General features: G+C 40.9%; 1 protein-coding gene across 1 annotated transcript in view; it reads left to right on the top strand.

Moving 5' to 3' along the window:
- cspg4 (chondroitin sulfate proteoglycan 4) overlaps positions 1-17,653 on the top strand; it is a 44,936-nt gene that overhangs the window by 13,680 nt on the left and 13,603 nt on the right. Inside the window, exons 2-3 of the mRNA XM_083546078.1 lie at positions 10,332-10,495; positions 13,768-17,292. Of these exons, the coding sequence (XP_083402204.1) occupies positions 10,332-10,495; positions 13,768-17,292 (3,689 nt within the window). The remainder of the gene's footprint in view (positions 1-10,331; positions 10,496-13,767; positions 17,293-17,653) is intronic.

The raw sequence follows: 17,653 nt of genomic DNA, 5'->3' as shown, positions 1-17,653 counted from the left end.
GTGTCCAGGCTATGTGCTTTTTGAACATCCCAGTCCACATTTAGTTCTTATTTGCTCTTATAATAACCTCCACTCTTCTGGGAAGATGTTCCACTTGATTTTGGAGCGTGCCTGTGAAGATGTGTGTTCATCAGCCACAAGGGTTTTAGAAAAGTCAGGTAGTGATGTAGCTGAGAAGGTAAGAAGACCTGGGGTGCGGTCAGTGTTCACATTCATCCCAAAAGTGTTTAATAGGGTTTAGATCAGAGCTCCATAGAAGGTCACTCAAGATCTTCCACTCCAACCCATGATGGTCTTCTAGCTCAAGTGAAGGGAATCCAAAGACATTCTCTACAAATGGGTGCCACATACGGCTGGAAAAGTCAGGTATCCTAGGAATCCTTATAAGTGTGTGTTTTGGTTTGACGTCACTTCTTGAACATGTGCTTGAGGAGCTTTTTTTGTCTGTCAAAACTAAATCTTACAGCTCAAGCTGGCATGGAAAATCTTTTGATCCCTTTTAGATCAGACCAGTCAGATTAGACCTGAAAATCTGAAGCTTTACAATGCAGATAACAGGATCAGTGTTACAATACACATTCTTTTGTTTTTATTTAAGTAGGCACCAGTGCGGTAATAATTAAAGCGAACTCGCTGCACAACTAGTTGTAAACATAAACCTATTTGGCAAGCTGAAGATAGCTTAGCTAACATTAGCTAGTTTCTTGTAGATGTCAGGCACTCTCTGTAGGTTTGTTAAGGCAATGTAAATAAACTATTAATTAGCTAACTAGCAGGCTAAGACACACCAGACCGTTATGTTCCCTTCGGGAAGTAATCCGTTTTGATCGTACACATGTATAGTATTTTTTATTGGAGCTTTCAATGAACAAATTCCAGCTTGCTTAAAATAAAAAAAAATAAAAGTCTCCAGGTTTGTTTTCGCAACCAGGAGGCGTGGCAGATATCAGAGTGACGCATTTTACTCAGAGGTCTGGAGCCGTCGCAGTCACACTGTGTCATAAGATGAAATGCTCCAATCATGCGTTTTTTTTTTTTTTTTTGTTTGGAGTTTATTTTCAGCAGTATGAGAGAGAGCCAGGCGGCTGTGAGGTCCTAATGTTTTACTAATGACTGGTTGTGCGAGTTGGAGAGAACTGGGTGCGGTGGAGAAACAGTAGCCGAGTGGAAACAGTGGCGTAAGCAGCTACTGCTATGGAGGGAGTTCCCTGAAAGTTTCAGGGAAGCTTCGGGAGCTTGGGGTGCTGCTGGAAAAGCATTTTATGAGCCTTCCTGTAGCCAGAACATAAGCAAGAGGCATAAGCAGGGTCGCTATGTGTCCTGTGCGTTCAGCTGCAAAGCGTTACTTTCCAATTTTCTGATCAAATGAACTGTAGGTCATAGGCTGCAAGGCGTCCTAATGCGAGTTATATACACACAAACCGTAGAACAGTTTCTGAATGAAGCCACAGGCAAACTAGATAAGGCCTGAGGAAACGATTTCAGGAGATTTATTTCTTTGAAAGCGTTCAGTTGTACACTGTAGGGTTTTTACCCACTGTCAAAAAAATACTCTTTGGGAAAAAGTACAACACAAAGCCTCCATTGTCCAGTGTGATTGTACACGGTTCGATTGTGCAACACAGCTGCACTAAGACACGCTGAGTTTAGTGCAACCGGCATAGTTGCCATTATTTCCAGCTACAGGAGAGACCTAATAAAATGTAATAGGACACACGTGATTCATGTTTGGAAAATTGCTTACCTTGGGGAAACAGGGTCCAGACATTTTCCAGCATTTCCTGTGTGAAATAAAATGGCCAGGAGGCATGTGGTCCCTGATTTTAGGGGGTCACAGGGGTCAGAATGCACGCAGGAAAATCTGCAGAAATAAACATGGGTAAGTTTCAGGTTACAAGACACACACACAGTATATTACATGCAGCTCAAGTAAACACGGCTCGAGCGTCGGCCCCTGGACACTTTCACTTCTGGACAAAATATACACAATAGAGCTGTCAGTAAGTTTTAGACGCACCCCTTTTACACCCACATCAATCCAGGAAAAATCAACATTTGCTTCTCCACCCTGTTTGTTAATAATTACGGTGAATGGAGAGGCACCACCCTGCAGTCCGGTGAGGCAGAACTCTCAGCAGCCCACAGAGCAGCTCTTTGTGCTGAAGAGTCTGAAATCAGGCCTGCACTCTTTCACACAGTACGTCCCTTCTGCCTGCTGTTTTTCTTACGACGCTGAGAGGTGAGTCAGAACATATAGGTAGCGCTTTTATGATGAATGGCACGGGTCTCTCGGGGGGCCGTGCTGGACATTGTACTGAGCCTGCTTACACAGCATGGAGTTCAGCATAAACACTGAGGAAGCAGAATGTGAAAAGCGGGAACAGTATTACAGTAGTGCAACGGGCCCACGTGTCCCCAGATTCTTTATATACGTGGTCCTGCAAAGTCAACACGAAACCTGACGCTTGCCAGGAGCGCAATGTGAATTCGATTAAGGTCTGCGAGGTTTGGATTGTTGTACAAAGTAAGCGGGGGAAGGGAACGAGGTAATGGAAAGGTTTGGGGTGATTTTCTCTCCAGATGGAGAGGACTTCTCCTGCACCCGTCACCTCTCACCCTGGCCATCTCACTCATCCCTCATCCCCTAATCAATCATGCAGTTTAATCCAGTGATAAAAGAAAAGAAAAAATCCTATATATCTATCTCTATTAGGGTCCGTCTAAGGACTTGACTCTGATTGGCTGGAAGGTGTCAGTTCAAACCGTTAAATGCACATGGTTTAATCAGCCCCAGGATTTTTTTGCCTCAGTATCATGCGTTATAGTAGTAATGGGAAGATCTGATCATTTTAGAACAACTCCGAGTCATTTAGTTCATTTGATTCCTTAGATCAGAAATAAAATATAACATTTTCAATAAGCAGATCCCCAACACGTCTACATGCGCCAACTTCGGCCGTAGTTCCAATAATGAAAATATGTAAATATAACTGCATATCGTCTATGCGAGTCACGTGACAAAAGAACGAACGACTAGAAGAGTCGAGAGATGAACTATTCCATTCTGTTTCCTTAACATAACCTACAGAGATTTCCTGATGTTTTGCTTGTGCGCGTCCAGTAAAAAAAAATCGCTTATTGAGACGACTCGTTCTTGCAAATCGCATTAAAGACTCGTTCAAAATGAAGGACTCGTTCATGAAGGACTCGTCACTACATTACACGCACCTAGCCTTGAATTTTCCATACATAACATATATTAATTCGTTCCACATGGAGAGAAGCAAAACAGGTTTTACTCTATAAAACATTCTTTACTTTTATCTACACACACACACACACACACACACACACACACACACACACACACACACACACACACACACTACAGCTGCTTAAAATAACAAACACCTAAACATCTTTAATTATTTCTAATAAAGAGGCCTAGTTGATGGTGCACTTCATTATGAACGCTTTATGGGTGAGAATAGCTGTGAATCAAGCAGCACCACCAACCCCCTCGACCGTAATTAACTGATTATCTGTTTCATGTCTGAGTTCATTACGCAGTGATGCAACTATTTCGTGTTTGCCTGAAGCTAATTCTCATTACGCACAGCGCCCTTTACCACCTCGATCAACTTTCTTTTCGCAGTGCATTTTTTCTCCCCTCACGAAAATAACAATTCTCCTCAAACTTATAGACACACAGGAAATATCTTCAATCTTAGCAACTTTCACTCTCAGTCCTAGCGTCTTTACACTCCACATAATTCCATAGCCTGACTACCAGAACGACGAATCAGCAAACCCACGTAACTGATTTATAAACTCGGCTCTATAATTGTGTACCATTTATTTACACAAGCCACTGTTTAGAAAGTAAATGGTTAGCGACTGTTGCCATTGTAAGCCATCATATAAATGTTTTCCTCCATAAAAAATATATTTTCAGCATCGTGTAACGTGAACGAAATAAAAGCCTGGAACGGCTCAAAATGGCTGACTGCTTCCTGCAGCCTTACCGCAGTCGTCTCTTGTTCCAGACATGTGTTAGGCTACCGAAAGCAGAAGTTGAGATTGAGAGGAAGAAGAAGATTCATTGAAAGTGTATACAGAAAGGCATGCAAAAGTTCCCCATAAGATCTATAAATATAAACTGGGCCATTCATCATCCTTCATAGCCCTAGCCAGAGCCAAAACACACACACACACACACACACACACACACACACACGGTAAATAGACTGCAGTTCTTGCAGAAAATGTTGCCTCTTGTTTACAAAACTAGGATACAAGCCTATATCTACATTTTAAACACTGCCACAACATGCAAAATGCCTCCCTTTGACCATATACATGTGCACCAGAGAAAGCAAAAAAAATATATAAATAAATAAATAAAAAAGGACATTCTGGAAATAATAGGATGGAAATAAGACATGAAATGTTAATGGCAATCCATTCAATGACCAGCTTTTGCATTATCATGTGTACATTAGCTGCATACATGCTGCTTTATAGTGTGTTGCCGAGTGTTCCATAAATTCTCATTTATGGAAAATGAGTAATAATTCACAATGATGCAAAGGAATTGGGAACTGCAGTCACCGTTGGGTTACATTTGCTCAATTCAATTCGGTTTTATTTGTATAGCACTTTTAACACTGGACATTGTCCCAAAGGAGCTTTACAAAGATAAAGAGGTTGTAAAATGTAAAAGTTTAGTGCCTATAATTTCTAATATTTGTTCTTTATACAAGGTGGTATCAAAAAGCTTCAAGACTAATGGTGTATCTGGTGCTGTTTTGACCAAGAAGAAGGTTACCACGCCCCTGACCATGTGATTCATCATGCGCCAGTTGCTGAATGTTTTTCTCGTCGTCCTCCAGTGATGTTCTTCCGCTAGAGGACGACGCGAGATCAGGAAGACCTTCAACGTGCTCAACCACCGAAAAAACATTCGGCAACTGCCGCATGATGAACGTCGGAGAACAAGCCAAATAATTTCACTTCCGCACCCACCCTACTCGCCAGATTTTGCTACTTTGGACTTCGCCCCTCTTCCAAAAGATGAAGATCTGGTTTGCTGTTTTTTCTGGCCACCTGAACGAGGGACGGTCCACCAAACAATACTTCATTCTTGGTGCTCGCAGACTGTTGAAGAAGATGAAGACGATGAGTTGCCAGACAAGAGATGAGCAAAGCTCTCAGCAGACTCCCCTCCAGCAGAAGTTCCAATTCTATACTTTCCTGGTTATTCCCAGGCTCCACACCAGGGCACGTTCAAGAGAATCCATCCCCGTAGCACCCACACCAAGCCCTGGAGGATGTCTATGCAGCGAAGGCAATAAAACGATCAACATCATGGAAGGCGAGAAGGAGGATTCCTTTTCTATAGATACATGCAGGCTTTAAATTAGCATCCAAAATGACCACAAATTAACAAAATACACTTAATTGGTTAAACTTAAACCAATATTATTTCAATCCGGACAATAAACATAAAGCTAGCACAAGAGGCATCCATGCTCCTTTCTAACAAACATCATCTTGCTTGGTTTTCCCTTGACCGTTATCCCTTTGGAGCAGTTTTCCAGAGAGCCCCCTGGTGTATGGAGGAGGTACTTGAGAACTGCAATATGGGGCTCTTACAATCTTTAGGTTGGTAATATGGGACCATCATCCCCAGCTGTACAGAATGGCCTCCAATCGAAGAGAACGTCATCCAGAGCTAGGGATGAATTGGCAGAGAGAGAAAGAGACACACTGGGAAGTAGATCCTCATCGTTCTTGAGTTGCTCAATAACTTCATGGATCTGTAGGCAGTTCATTTTCTAACAACCCTGCTCAATGCACATGCATGACCAACTATCAGAATTACACAATTATCAAAATGTAATAGTTGTAAGCCTATTCAGAAGCAAAATTGGACAGAAAAGTCACTCACTGTCCAATTCTTGTGTGTTTTTACCGTTTACCTAGTCGACAATTACAACAAACCACAAGGTTTGCACGCATATCGGAAAGGAATATAGATCCAAAAAAAGATCTAGGTACCCTTATTGAAGATATTTCCCCTTTTTAATATACAGTTTTATTTTACAGTGTGTGCTGTGAACATGAGTAAACCCCTATTTCCTAAGCAGTGCACTGTAATGATATATTTAGCTTTAAACTTCAGTAATAATGCAATGATGTACTTCTCCTGGCACACACTGAAACCTGAATGTTTTCTAGCCATTATTTCTGTTATAGTTCCCCCTACTCAGGTTTCGGCTATCATAATTAATATATATTATATATATTTATACACACCTGCTCATATTAGAGCAAGGGCAGTTGCCTTTTCCTGGCAGCTTAAAAAAAAACAAGGCACAAGATCTCGCAGTGAAACCCCTCATATATCATATACCTCATTACACTCACACATCAACTTCGTTCCGTTTAGCATTTCTCTCTCGCTCTCTCTATCTGCTTAGGAGATGAGGAGTACAGAATCATTATTTTTCCTGCTTTATTTGATGTCCTACCGAAGCCGAAAACCCCAGCAGTGAAAAGAGAGGTGTCGATTAGCAGCCATTAACGTTTCATATGAATGGCTAATCAGGTTTTTAGTAGCGAAATGGCCACGTTCGTAAGAGATGCTATTCAGGTTCACTACATGAAATACTGTGATTCACCTACAGTGAGGAAAATAAGTATTTGAACACCCTGCTATTTTGCAAGTTCTCCCACTTAGAAATCATGGAGGGGTCTGAAATTGTCATCGTAGGTGCATGTCCACTGTGAGAGACATAATCTAAAAAAAAAAAATCCAGAAATCACAATATATGATTTTTAAACTATTTATTTGTATGATACAGCTGCAAATAAGTATTTGAACACCTGTCTATCAGCTAGAATTCTGACCCTCAAAGACCTGTTAGTCTGCCTTTAAAATGTCCACCTCCACTACATTTATTATCCTAAATTAGATGCACCTGTTTGAGGTCGTTAGCTGCATAAAGACACCTGTCCACCCCATACAATCAGTAAGAATCCAACTACTAACATGGCCAAGACCAAAGAGCTGTCCAAAGACACTAGAGACAAAATTGTACACCTCCACAAGGCTGGAAAGGGCTACGGGGAAATTGCCAAGCAGCTTGGTGAAAAAAGGTCCACAGTTGGGGCAATCATTAGAAAATGGAAGAAGCTAAACATGCCTGTCAATCTCCCTCGGACTGGGGCTCCATGCAAGATCTCACCTCGTGGGGTCTCAATGATCCTAAGGAAGGTGAGAAATCAGCCCAAAACTACACAGGTGGAGCTGGTCAATGACCTGAAAAGAGCTGGGACCACCGTTTCCAAGGTTACTGTTGGTAATACACTAAGACTTCATGGTTTGAAATCATGCATGGCACGGAAGGTTCCCCTGCTTAAACCAGCACATGTCCAGGCACGTCTTAAGTTTGCCAATGACCATTTGAATGATCCAGAGGAGTCTTGGAAAAAAGTCAGATGAGACCAAAATAGAACTTTTGGGTCAAAATTCCACTAAACGTGTTTGGAGGAAGGAGAATGATGAGTACCATCCCAAGAACACCATCCCTACTGTGAAGCATGAGGGTGGTAGCATCATGCTTTGGGGGTGTTTTTCTGCACATGGGACAGGGCGACTGCACTGTATTAAGGAGAGGATGACCGGGGCCATGTATTGCGAGATTTTGGGGAACAACCTTCTTCCCTCAGTTTTGAAGAGCATTGAAGATGGGTCGAGGCTGGGTCTTCCAACATGACAATGACCCGAAGCACACAGCCAGGAAAACCAAGGAGTGGCTCTGTAAGAAGCATATCAAGGTTCTGGCATGGCCTAGCCAGTCTCCAGACCTAAACCCAATAGAGAATCTTTGGAGGGAGCTCAAACTCTGTGTTTCTCAGCGACAGGCCAGAAACCTGACTGATGTAGAGAAGATCTGTGTGGAGGAGTGGGCCAAAATCCCTCCTGCAGTGTGTGCAAACCTGGTGAAAAACTACAGGAAACGTTTGACCTCTGTAATTGCAAACAAAGGCTACTGTACCAAATATTAACATTGACTTTCTCAGGTGTTCAAATACTTATTTGCAGCTGTTTCATACATATAAATAGTTAAAAAATCATATATTGTGATTTCTGGCATTTTTTTTTTGATTATGTCTCTCACAGTGGACATGCACCTACGATGACAATTTCAGACCCCTTCATGATTTCTAAGTGGGAGAACTTGCAAAATAGCAGAGTGTTCAAATACTTATTTTCCTCACTGTATAAGCTGTACTTCGACCAATTATTACTGTAAGTCTTTGGAAGTTATTAAAGAAATTGTGTGACATTCAGAGGATTTTTATTATGTCTGATTAAACACCCTGATTCAATTTTTTTGGTACATATTTTAATGCATATATATACATATACATATGTATATATATATATATATATATATATATATATATATATATATATATATATATATATATATATATATATATATATATATATGAGTCCAACCGTCTTTATGCTGATGTTAGTACATGGAATGGAATTTCCAAGGGTCATGGTAAAGTGACTGTAGTCTGTAGAGTGTGTAGGCGGTGGTGAAACACGCATTAATCTCTATCTCTTGGCTCAGGATTTGGAAACACTTGCCTGGGAGATCTAGTACTGTTGCTCAGTTTAGTTCAAGAGTGAAAGCAATAGGAAACAATTCATTTCCTGTGTGTATAGTATTGGTAGAAAAGATTTGTGCTGAGCAGGTGGCTGAATTTGCACAGAGTCAGACATCACACAGCCAAAGCCTGGGAAAATCTGTAGCACTGCTGGCAGCCAAACATCCTCCAGAGTTTATGAATCATCTAAGAATTTTCCACAACCTTTCCAATTTTCTTCTTTTTTTTTTTTTTTTTTGACAGATGTGTAAGATTTAATCAGCATACCAGTCATACATCCATGGTGTATCAAAGCAATTGTCTTACAATACATTAGCAGTGAATAAAGCAAAAAAAGAAAGTTTGTGATTTTTGTTAGATTTTTTACTATTTTTATGATGTAAATGAAAAAAATAATTTTTTTCACCTTCAACGTGATTTTTACAACCGAGTGGAAAAACGAATGGAAACGTTTTAGGATGGAAAATAAAGTAAAGAACATGTCTTTCAACAAGAACCTGGTATCTGTTCAGAATCAATCCTGATGTTCGGAAGTAATTATCGTTCATGTGCCGTCAAGGAGGTGATTCAGATGAACCTCAAATGAAGATCAGCTGTTTCCCTAAGAGTTTCATCAAGATCATCTTGAATCCCATTGTAGATATTTATTGAACAGGAAAGAAATTCCAAACATTAGATGCACAACGGAAAACCACGTATATCCTATCAATCAACAATTGGTGAAAATGGGCCACAGTGACATCACCGAGAACCCTCCAAAATTATAGAAAGAAAGAAAGAAAGAAAGAAAGAAAGAAAGAAAGAAAGAAAGAAAGAAAGAAAGAAAGAAAGAAAGAAAGAAAGAAAGAAATCAACGAGGCTGCCAGGAATTAATGATTACAATAATAATTATGTAACAATTTACAGTTATAATGTTTAAATCTGATATAACAGGTGGTTAGATCTAGACCTTTCTCAGAAAAAACATCCATGCCTGTCTAATTCACCCTCATAACAGTGCAGTAAATTGTGTTGTGGTCTGAAGAGATTTGCACAAAAACAAGATGGCATATTGCTCAAAAAAACAAAAAAGACTGAAGCATGGTGGTGGCAGCATCATGCTGTGGGACTGCTTATTTTCAGCTGTGCCTGGGCCTTTAATCAATATCAATGGAATCAACTACAGATCTAAACTGGCTTCTGATAGGCAGCTGAAGAGAAAGGATGAGAAATGTCACATTCCAACAGGATAACAAAGACCGAAATAACAAATCTATTACAACAAAGACCAGAACAGCTTCAGAAGATCAGTGTTTTGGAATGTTGCAGCCAAAGCCCAGATCTAAATCCTATCAAAATCTGTGGAATGACTGGAGAAGAGCTGCACACAGGATTTGAAGCATTTTTGCAGGGCAGAGTGGAATAACATTGACAAATCAAGATGCATTGAGTTGGTAGGCTTTTTACCCAAAAACATATAATAAGCAAAAGATGCATCAATAATGTATCAGTGAAGGTACTTATCTTGGTTTCACAAAGACCTTTTTTCAAGGGTGTGAAGAGTCTCCACTCTTTTAGTTGCTTCCTTTCCCAACTGAATTACATGAAAGTCTTAGCAGCCATTTGCATATCATACCTCATGCTATACTTTTTTCCATTTGCAGTTTCATACTTCGGGGATAGCTACTGCCGGATAGATGTGGTGCAGGATCTGTTAAGTTTCCATCTGTCACTCCAGTTTAAGACAAGCAAACGCAGCGGGCTGCTCCTCCTAGCTGCTGGAAACAGTGACTACTTGTCTCTGGAGCTCATCAATGGCGGGTTACAGGTGAGAATCACAAAAACATTGCTAAGGCATTAACCAATATTGTAGCATTTTATAGTTACACACTCCTCAAAAAACATGGGCTAATCAGAAAATGGTGAAAATTACACTTTTAGTGGTCTTAAAAACAAATCTTGAGGAAGAAAAAAGGAGGAAATTCATTTGCATAGTCTTTTCTTTTAAAAAGAGTTATAATTATTTCTAATTATCTCTTAGCACAAATCACAATATATCCGCAAACATCATTGTCCATGGAGACTCCTGTCTGACCTCATCCTTCATCCTGTCCATTAACACTCCAAACAGGAAAGGGCTCAGAGCCGATCCTTGATGCAGTTCCATCTCCACCTTGATCCAGTCTGTCGTTCCTACTGCACACTTCACTGCTGTCACACTGTCCTCATACATGTCCTGAACCACCCTCACATACTTCTCTGACACACCAGACTTCCTCATACAATACCACAACTCCTCTCTCCATCCTGTCGAATGCTTTCTCTAAATCAAGTCAAGTCAAGTCAAGTTTATTTGTATAGCGCTTTTCACAACAGACATTGTCTCAAAGCAGCTTTACAGAAAACAACAGTGAAGGTGAATGGTGTGCGTTTGTCCCTGATGAGCAGCCGTGGCGACAGTGGCAAGGAAAAACTCCCTTAGATGATATGAGGAAGAAACCTTGAGAGGAACCAGACTCAAAGGGAAACCCATCCTCATATGGGTGACATCAAAAGTTTGGTCATAAATCTTTCAACAATACAGAACAATTTGTGATCATCATAGATCCAGCATCAGCTTCTCCATGCCAGGGCCTTTAAACACTCGGCATCTACTTCTCCATGATCATCCATAGGTCCATAATCTTCTTGAGGTGGGACGTGACTGGAGCTGGCCAAACCTCAGGAAGCCTCGGGATGGGGAGAGAAAGAGAAGCAGTGGAGAGGAATTAGCGTAGCTGCTGTTCATGATATTAACAGCACAAGTTGATAATGTGCATGTGATCAGATGTTCTGGAGCACAAGGTTGTGATGTGATGTGTGTGATGTGTGTTATGTGTAGGCTTTGCTAAAAAGATATGTTTTTAATCTGCACTTAAACTGGGAGAGTGTATCTGAACCCTGAACACTGTCAGGAAGACTATTCCAGAGTTTAGGAGCTAAATGTGAAAATGCTCTACCGCCTTTAGTGGACTTTGCTATTCTAGGAACTACTAGAAGCCCAGAGTTTTGAGATCTCAGGGAGCGTGACGGATTGTAGCGTGTTAAGAGACTGGATAGATACATGGGAGCCAAACCATTTAGTGCTTTATAAGTGAGTAGCAGTAGTTTGTAGTCTATTCGAAACTTAATAGGAAGCCAATGTAGGGACGATAAGATTGGGGTTATATGATCGTATTTTCTTGACCTAGTAAGAACTCTTGCTGCGGCATTCTGAACTAACTGAAGCTTGTTTATTAATGATGCAGGACATCCACCTAGTAATGCATTACAGTAGTCTATTCTAGAGGTCATAAACGCATGGACGAGCTTCTCTGCATCAGATATAGATAACATATTTCTTAGCTTAGAAATATTTCTAAGGTGAAAGAAGGCTGTTTTTGTAACTTGATTGATGTGATTTTTAAAAGATAAGTTGCTGTCTAAAATAACTCCCAGGTCTTTTACCGTTGAACTAGTAGTTACAGAACAACCGTCTAAATGCAGGCTGAGATGCTGGAGCTTCTGTGTACTATTTTTTGGGCCGATGAGCAAAATCTCCGTTTTATCAGGATTTAATAGCAGAAAGTTATGGGTCATCCAATCTCTTATTTCTTCAACACACTCAGTTATGCGAGCTAATTGAGCTGTATCGCCTGGTTTGGATGAAATATATAGCTGGGTATCATCAGCATAACAATGGAAGCTAATTCCATGCCTTCTAATAATATTTCCTAATGGAAGCATGTATATTGTAAAAAGCAGGGGTCCCAGAACTGACCCTTGTGGCACGCCATAATTTACTAGCATTATCCTGGATAGCTCTCCATTTAAATCTACGAAATGGTAACGATTGGACAGGTAGGATTTAAACCAGCTTAATGCCTGTCCCTGAATACCGATGTAATTCTGTAAGCGATCGAGGAGAAGATCATGATCTATAGTGTCGAACGCAGCACTAAGATCTAGTAAAACTAATAGGGAGATGTAGCCTTGGTCTAAATCCACAAATACACAATGCAGCTCCTTCTGTCCTTCTCTATACTTCTCCATCAACATTCTCAAAGCAAATAATGCGTCTGTGGTGCTCTTCCTTGGCATGAAACCATACTGTTACTCACAGATGGTCACCTCTTCTCTCAGCTTGGCTTCCACTACTCTTTCCCAAAACTTCATGGTGTGACTGATCAACTTAATTTCCGTGTAGTTACTGCAGGTCTGCACGTCTCCCTTATTATTAAAGATCAGTACCAGCACACTCCTTCTCCATTGCTCAGGCATCCTCTCAACTTCCAAAATCTTGTTAAACGATCTTGTTAAAAACTTCACTGCATCTCTCCTAAACATCTCCATGCTTCTACTGGAATGTCATCTGGTCCAACCAACTTTCCACTCTTCATCCTCTTAATCGCTGCTCTCACTTCCTCTTTACTAATCCTATCCACATCCTGCTTCACCATCTCCCCATCATCCAACCTTCTCTCTCTCTCTCATTTTCCTCGTTCATCAGCTGCTCAAAATACTCCCTCTATCTTTTCAACACACTCTCCTCACTAGTCAACACATTTCCATCTCCACCCTTTATTGCTTTAACTTGCAGTACATCCTTCCCAGCTCGGTTCCTCTGCCTGGCCAATTGGTATATATAACTAATCAGTCCTTATGTTTATAACTGATTATCAATTTAGCTTAAATTATAAATGTAATTAAATTCATATTTAACATGTCTTAGATAACAAAACAAAAAACTTTTATATGCCTAGTAACTTAATTCAGGGTATTTTATGAGTAATTAGAGTGAGTCTTGTATCCACCACATATGGATAACATCTCTCCTGGAGTTGAAACGAGCTAAACATCTGAGTTTATATCTGTCCGCACTTAAAGAAAATATTTAGACTCAAGGCCAAATAACACCACACATATGTCCAAAGCATTTCTCCTTTTTTTCCCCATTGCAATAGTCCCAAAAGCCTCAAGGAAATTTCATGATTATTAAATTTTTTAATTGAGTCATTCATTTTTTGGAATGTTAATATTTTTCTTTATTTTTCCTGTTTGTTTTTGTGTTTGCTTCCATAGGCAAGAATGGATATGGGATCTGGGGAAGTGGTGGTGAGCTCCTCCCCTAGTGTGCAACTCAACAATCTTTTAGATCACCATGTTTCTCTGACGCTACAAGAAAGCAAACTCATAATGAGCGTGGACGACATATTTACGACGTCCGTTGGCGTACAGGGAGAGGAGGAGTATCTCAGTATTGATATGGGTGTATTCCTTGGTGGTGTAAAAGACTTGGATGTTGAATACATCAGCACCGCTGTCCCCTTCTTCCGTGGCTGTATGAGCAGCATGAAATTTGAGTCTCATCAGTTTAATATTTTGTCGTCAGCTGCAACTGTCTGCCATGACACTGTAGCGATCTGTAGCGGTGAGTTCGAAGCAACAGATGGAGAAGCCATCAGCTTTACAAGTGCAGACTCGTTTGTATCCTTCCCAACCTGGACCACACCCAACACTCTCTCCCGCAATATGGAAATACTGATGAAAACCACCATTGAAGATGCTCTGCTTCTCTTTCACCCAGGTCAGGAGTCTGATTTTATTGCCTTGGGGATGGCAGGAGGGTACCTGAAAGGTGTGGCACAACTGGGCAGTGGCATAGTGATTCTTAACAACTTGAAAGTAAAGCTGGATGATGACCAGTGGCACAGGATTCGAATGCAGGTTGATCCCAACACTTTTGAGATAACAGTGGATAGTGAGTCTGTCTCAAAGCTTCTATTGGGATCAGAGAAACTGGACCTTGTGGGAAATCTGTACTTAGGAGGCATTCAAGGGAAAATGAAGGACGTATTCCGAGATAGCTACCTGGCGTTTATGGAAGATGAGATAACATCTGAGTCATTCATTGGATGCTTAGGCGACATCAAGATAAACCAGAAGGACAGAACCCTACAAGATGCCCTTATAACTAAAGATATCCATACTAAATGTGAAGGAGAAGAGTATGACTACTCCACCTATTATGATGAAACAGCTGCAACTACAGCCACAACACAGATAATAACAGTTTGGTACATGCCAGATGAAAGACACTGTTTTCCATCTGAGGACATGCCAGAGATCTTTCAAAATGTCTCTAAACTCTTAAGCATTACCCCTTTGCTGGTTCCAGAGGGTGGAGAAGCATTTATTGAACTAAGCAACCTAAACCCAACCTTCAATCTAAATGCTGCAGGAATCCGGCAATCTCAAATCATTTTCACCCTTCAGAGCGATCCTTCGTATGGCCTTCTAGACATGAACATCAACACAAGGCGCACTAAGAAGTTCACTCTACTAGACGTGGCGAATAAGAAGATTAAGTATCTTCATGACGGCAATGAGAAGTACGGTGATCAAATCCAACTGGAAGTGGTGGCACACGGTTCCAACCTCCCAGAGTGTTTGAAAAATCCCCACCAATACTGGCTCCCAGTGGAAATTCTGCCTGTCAACGACATACCCCAGCTTAGTGGTGAAGACATTGCCATCACAGCAAATGGACGCACTCTCTTAAGCCCCAACCTTGTCAAGATAGCGGATTCTGATAAGCGGTGTGACAATTTGATTGTTACGGTTACCTCAGGTCCAAGCCCTTATGGTTACTTAGAGAATTCAGAGCAACCTCATAGGAGGCTAGGAAATTTCACCTGCAGACAGCTCAAGGATGGACTCATTTACTATGTCCACCAAGGAGGCTCAGAGGATGAGCTCACGCTTAAAGTTTTAGAAGTTTCGGTCACCATTAGACTCGTAGTAACTGAGCCACAGATTAGTCTGGTAACAAACACCGGACTGCGCCTCATTCAGGGTGCCAACTCCAGCATAGGGATACAGAACCTGGCTGTATCTGTCACTCCCAAAAATAAAGATATCATGTTCAATGTTACGCAGCCTTTAAGATTCGGAGAGCTACAAATTATTGGACACGATGGTGTGCCGAAGAGAGTGTCACAGTTCTATCAAACTGACCTGGAGCAGAATAGACTCATGTACACTACGACGACGTTAGCCGATCTTGAGGACAAAAAAACTGAGTATATTCATTTTAATGTGCAGCTTGGACAGTTCACACTTTCAGACAATATATTCATCATTGAGATCGTGCCTGCTGAGCTAATTATGGCAAAAATCATCCCTCTTAATATTTTATCAAGGGAGCCGAAAGTTATCAAAAATTTCGAGTTAAAAGCGATCGTTAAAGGTAAGAATATCGACCCGGCTTTTATCAGATACATCGTTCTGAGGCGTCCGACACTGGGTGCATTGATGTTGCATGATAGAGATCTGTCAGATAGAGATAGCTTCACCCAACAGGATATTGAAGCTGGATATATCAGTTACAAACCCACAATCCAAAGGGCTTTAAATGCTGATGACTATTTTCAGTTCAAGATTGTTGCAGATGATCAATACTCTCAATTATACACTTACCCAATCAGTGTAAAAGCTGACTTCAGTTTCCCGGTATTAACCAATGAGAGACTTCTGGTACTGAAAGGGAATGAAAGTACCCTTAGTAAAGAACACATTTGGGTGCAGACTCAAGAGTCCACAAACTTTGTGTACAGGATCATTGAAGACCCTATGCATGGACGTCTAATTCGGGACTCCCCTCCCGGTGTGCCAAGGTTCGAGGGTGCAGTCCGAGTTTTTAGTAATGAAGATATCCTCTTAAAAAGGCTCATCTATAAACACGATGGTTCAGAGTTCAGCCAAGACCAATTTACCTTTCAGGTCCGTGATGTAAGTGCAGGTAGCACTAATGAAAATGTGATTGAAGGAACATTTCACATAGCAATTCAATCCAGAAATGATTATGTACCTCAACGGGTCATTAATAAACCCTTCCACGTAACAAGAAATGGCCAGCGTCTACTGACCACTGATGACATTCTATTTAGGGATGATGACTCCAGCTTTAATAACACCCAACTGGTTTATAATCGAGAAGGCATTCTCTCAGGTAGCATAGTGTCGTCTGCAAACCCTTTACAACCCCTCTACCGTTTCACACAGGCAGACCTTAAAGATGGGAAAATTCTGTTTGTCCATCATGGTGCTGACCGGGATCTGTTTCAGCTTCACGTGTCTGATGGATTGCATAGAACCACAGCACTTCTAGAGGTGCAGGCCGGTGAGCCATATCTAGACATAGTCAATAACACCATGATTGTCATGGACTACGCCAGTACCAAGACTCTGGACACGAGCGTTCTGGGCACAGAGTCTAACATGGACATTAGGAGTGCTTCAGAAATTATATATGACATAAATACCCCTCCAAGCGATGGCAAGATTATAGTCAGTGGAATTGAGGCGACTCGGTTCACTCAGGAAGACCTCAGGAAAGGTGTGGTGTCCTATGAGAACAGTGATCAGAGTCTCCGGTCCACGGATTCATTCACCTTCACCGTGCATGCGAAAAACATGACTGAGGAAGGCACTTTCAGAATTAAGATCGTCAAGCAAGGATTTTTGTCTAAACCTCAAGTCACGTCTAATAAAGTGATCATTGCATATGAGGGTGAACATTCAGTCATCGACCAGGATCATCTCAGGGTAAGAGTTTAATCCAGCTTTTTGATATAATGTACGTTTCTTTTTAAATATGCACCAAATAATGTCATTTTTTTTAAAATCTTTTAATGTTACACACTATACAATGTATAGTGTATAGCTATTGTTCATTTTTCGTAATTCGCACATCAATTCGAGTGCAAGATTTTAATCTCATGATGATAAATGTCAAGAGAACGCTTGAGCTCGTCACTTTTGTGAAATCTGATTTGTTTTTATGAATCGAATCGCCTTGTCCGTGGCGTCATTCGGGTTCTTCGACGCTCTTCACGTGCATAAGAAGGGCTGTAGTATAGATCTTGGTTGCCATTTCTATGTCAGCTTTCCATAAATTCTGTCATTA

The sequence above is a fragment of the Silurus aristotelis genome (assembly GCF_946808225.1).
Source record: "Silurus aristotelis genome assembly, chromosome: 7".
Classification (NCBI taxonomy): domain Eukaryota; kingdom Metazoa; phylum Chordata; class Actinopteri; order Siluriformes; family Siluridae; genus Silurus; species Silurus aristotelis.
This window is presented reverse-complemented; position numbering and strand designations above follow the sequence as displayed.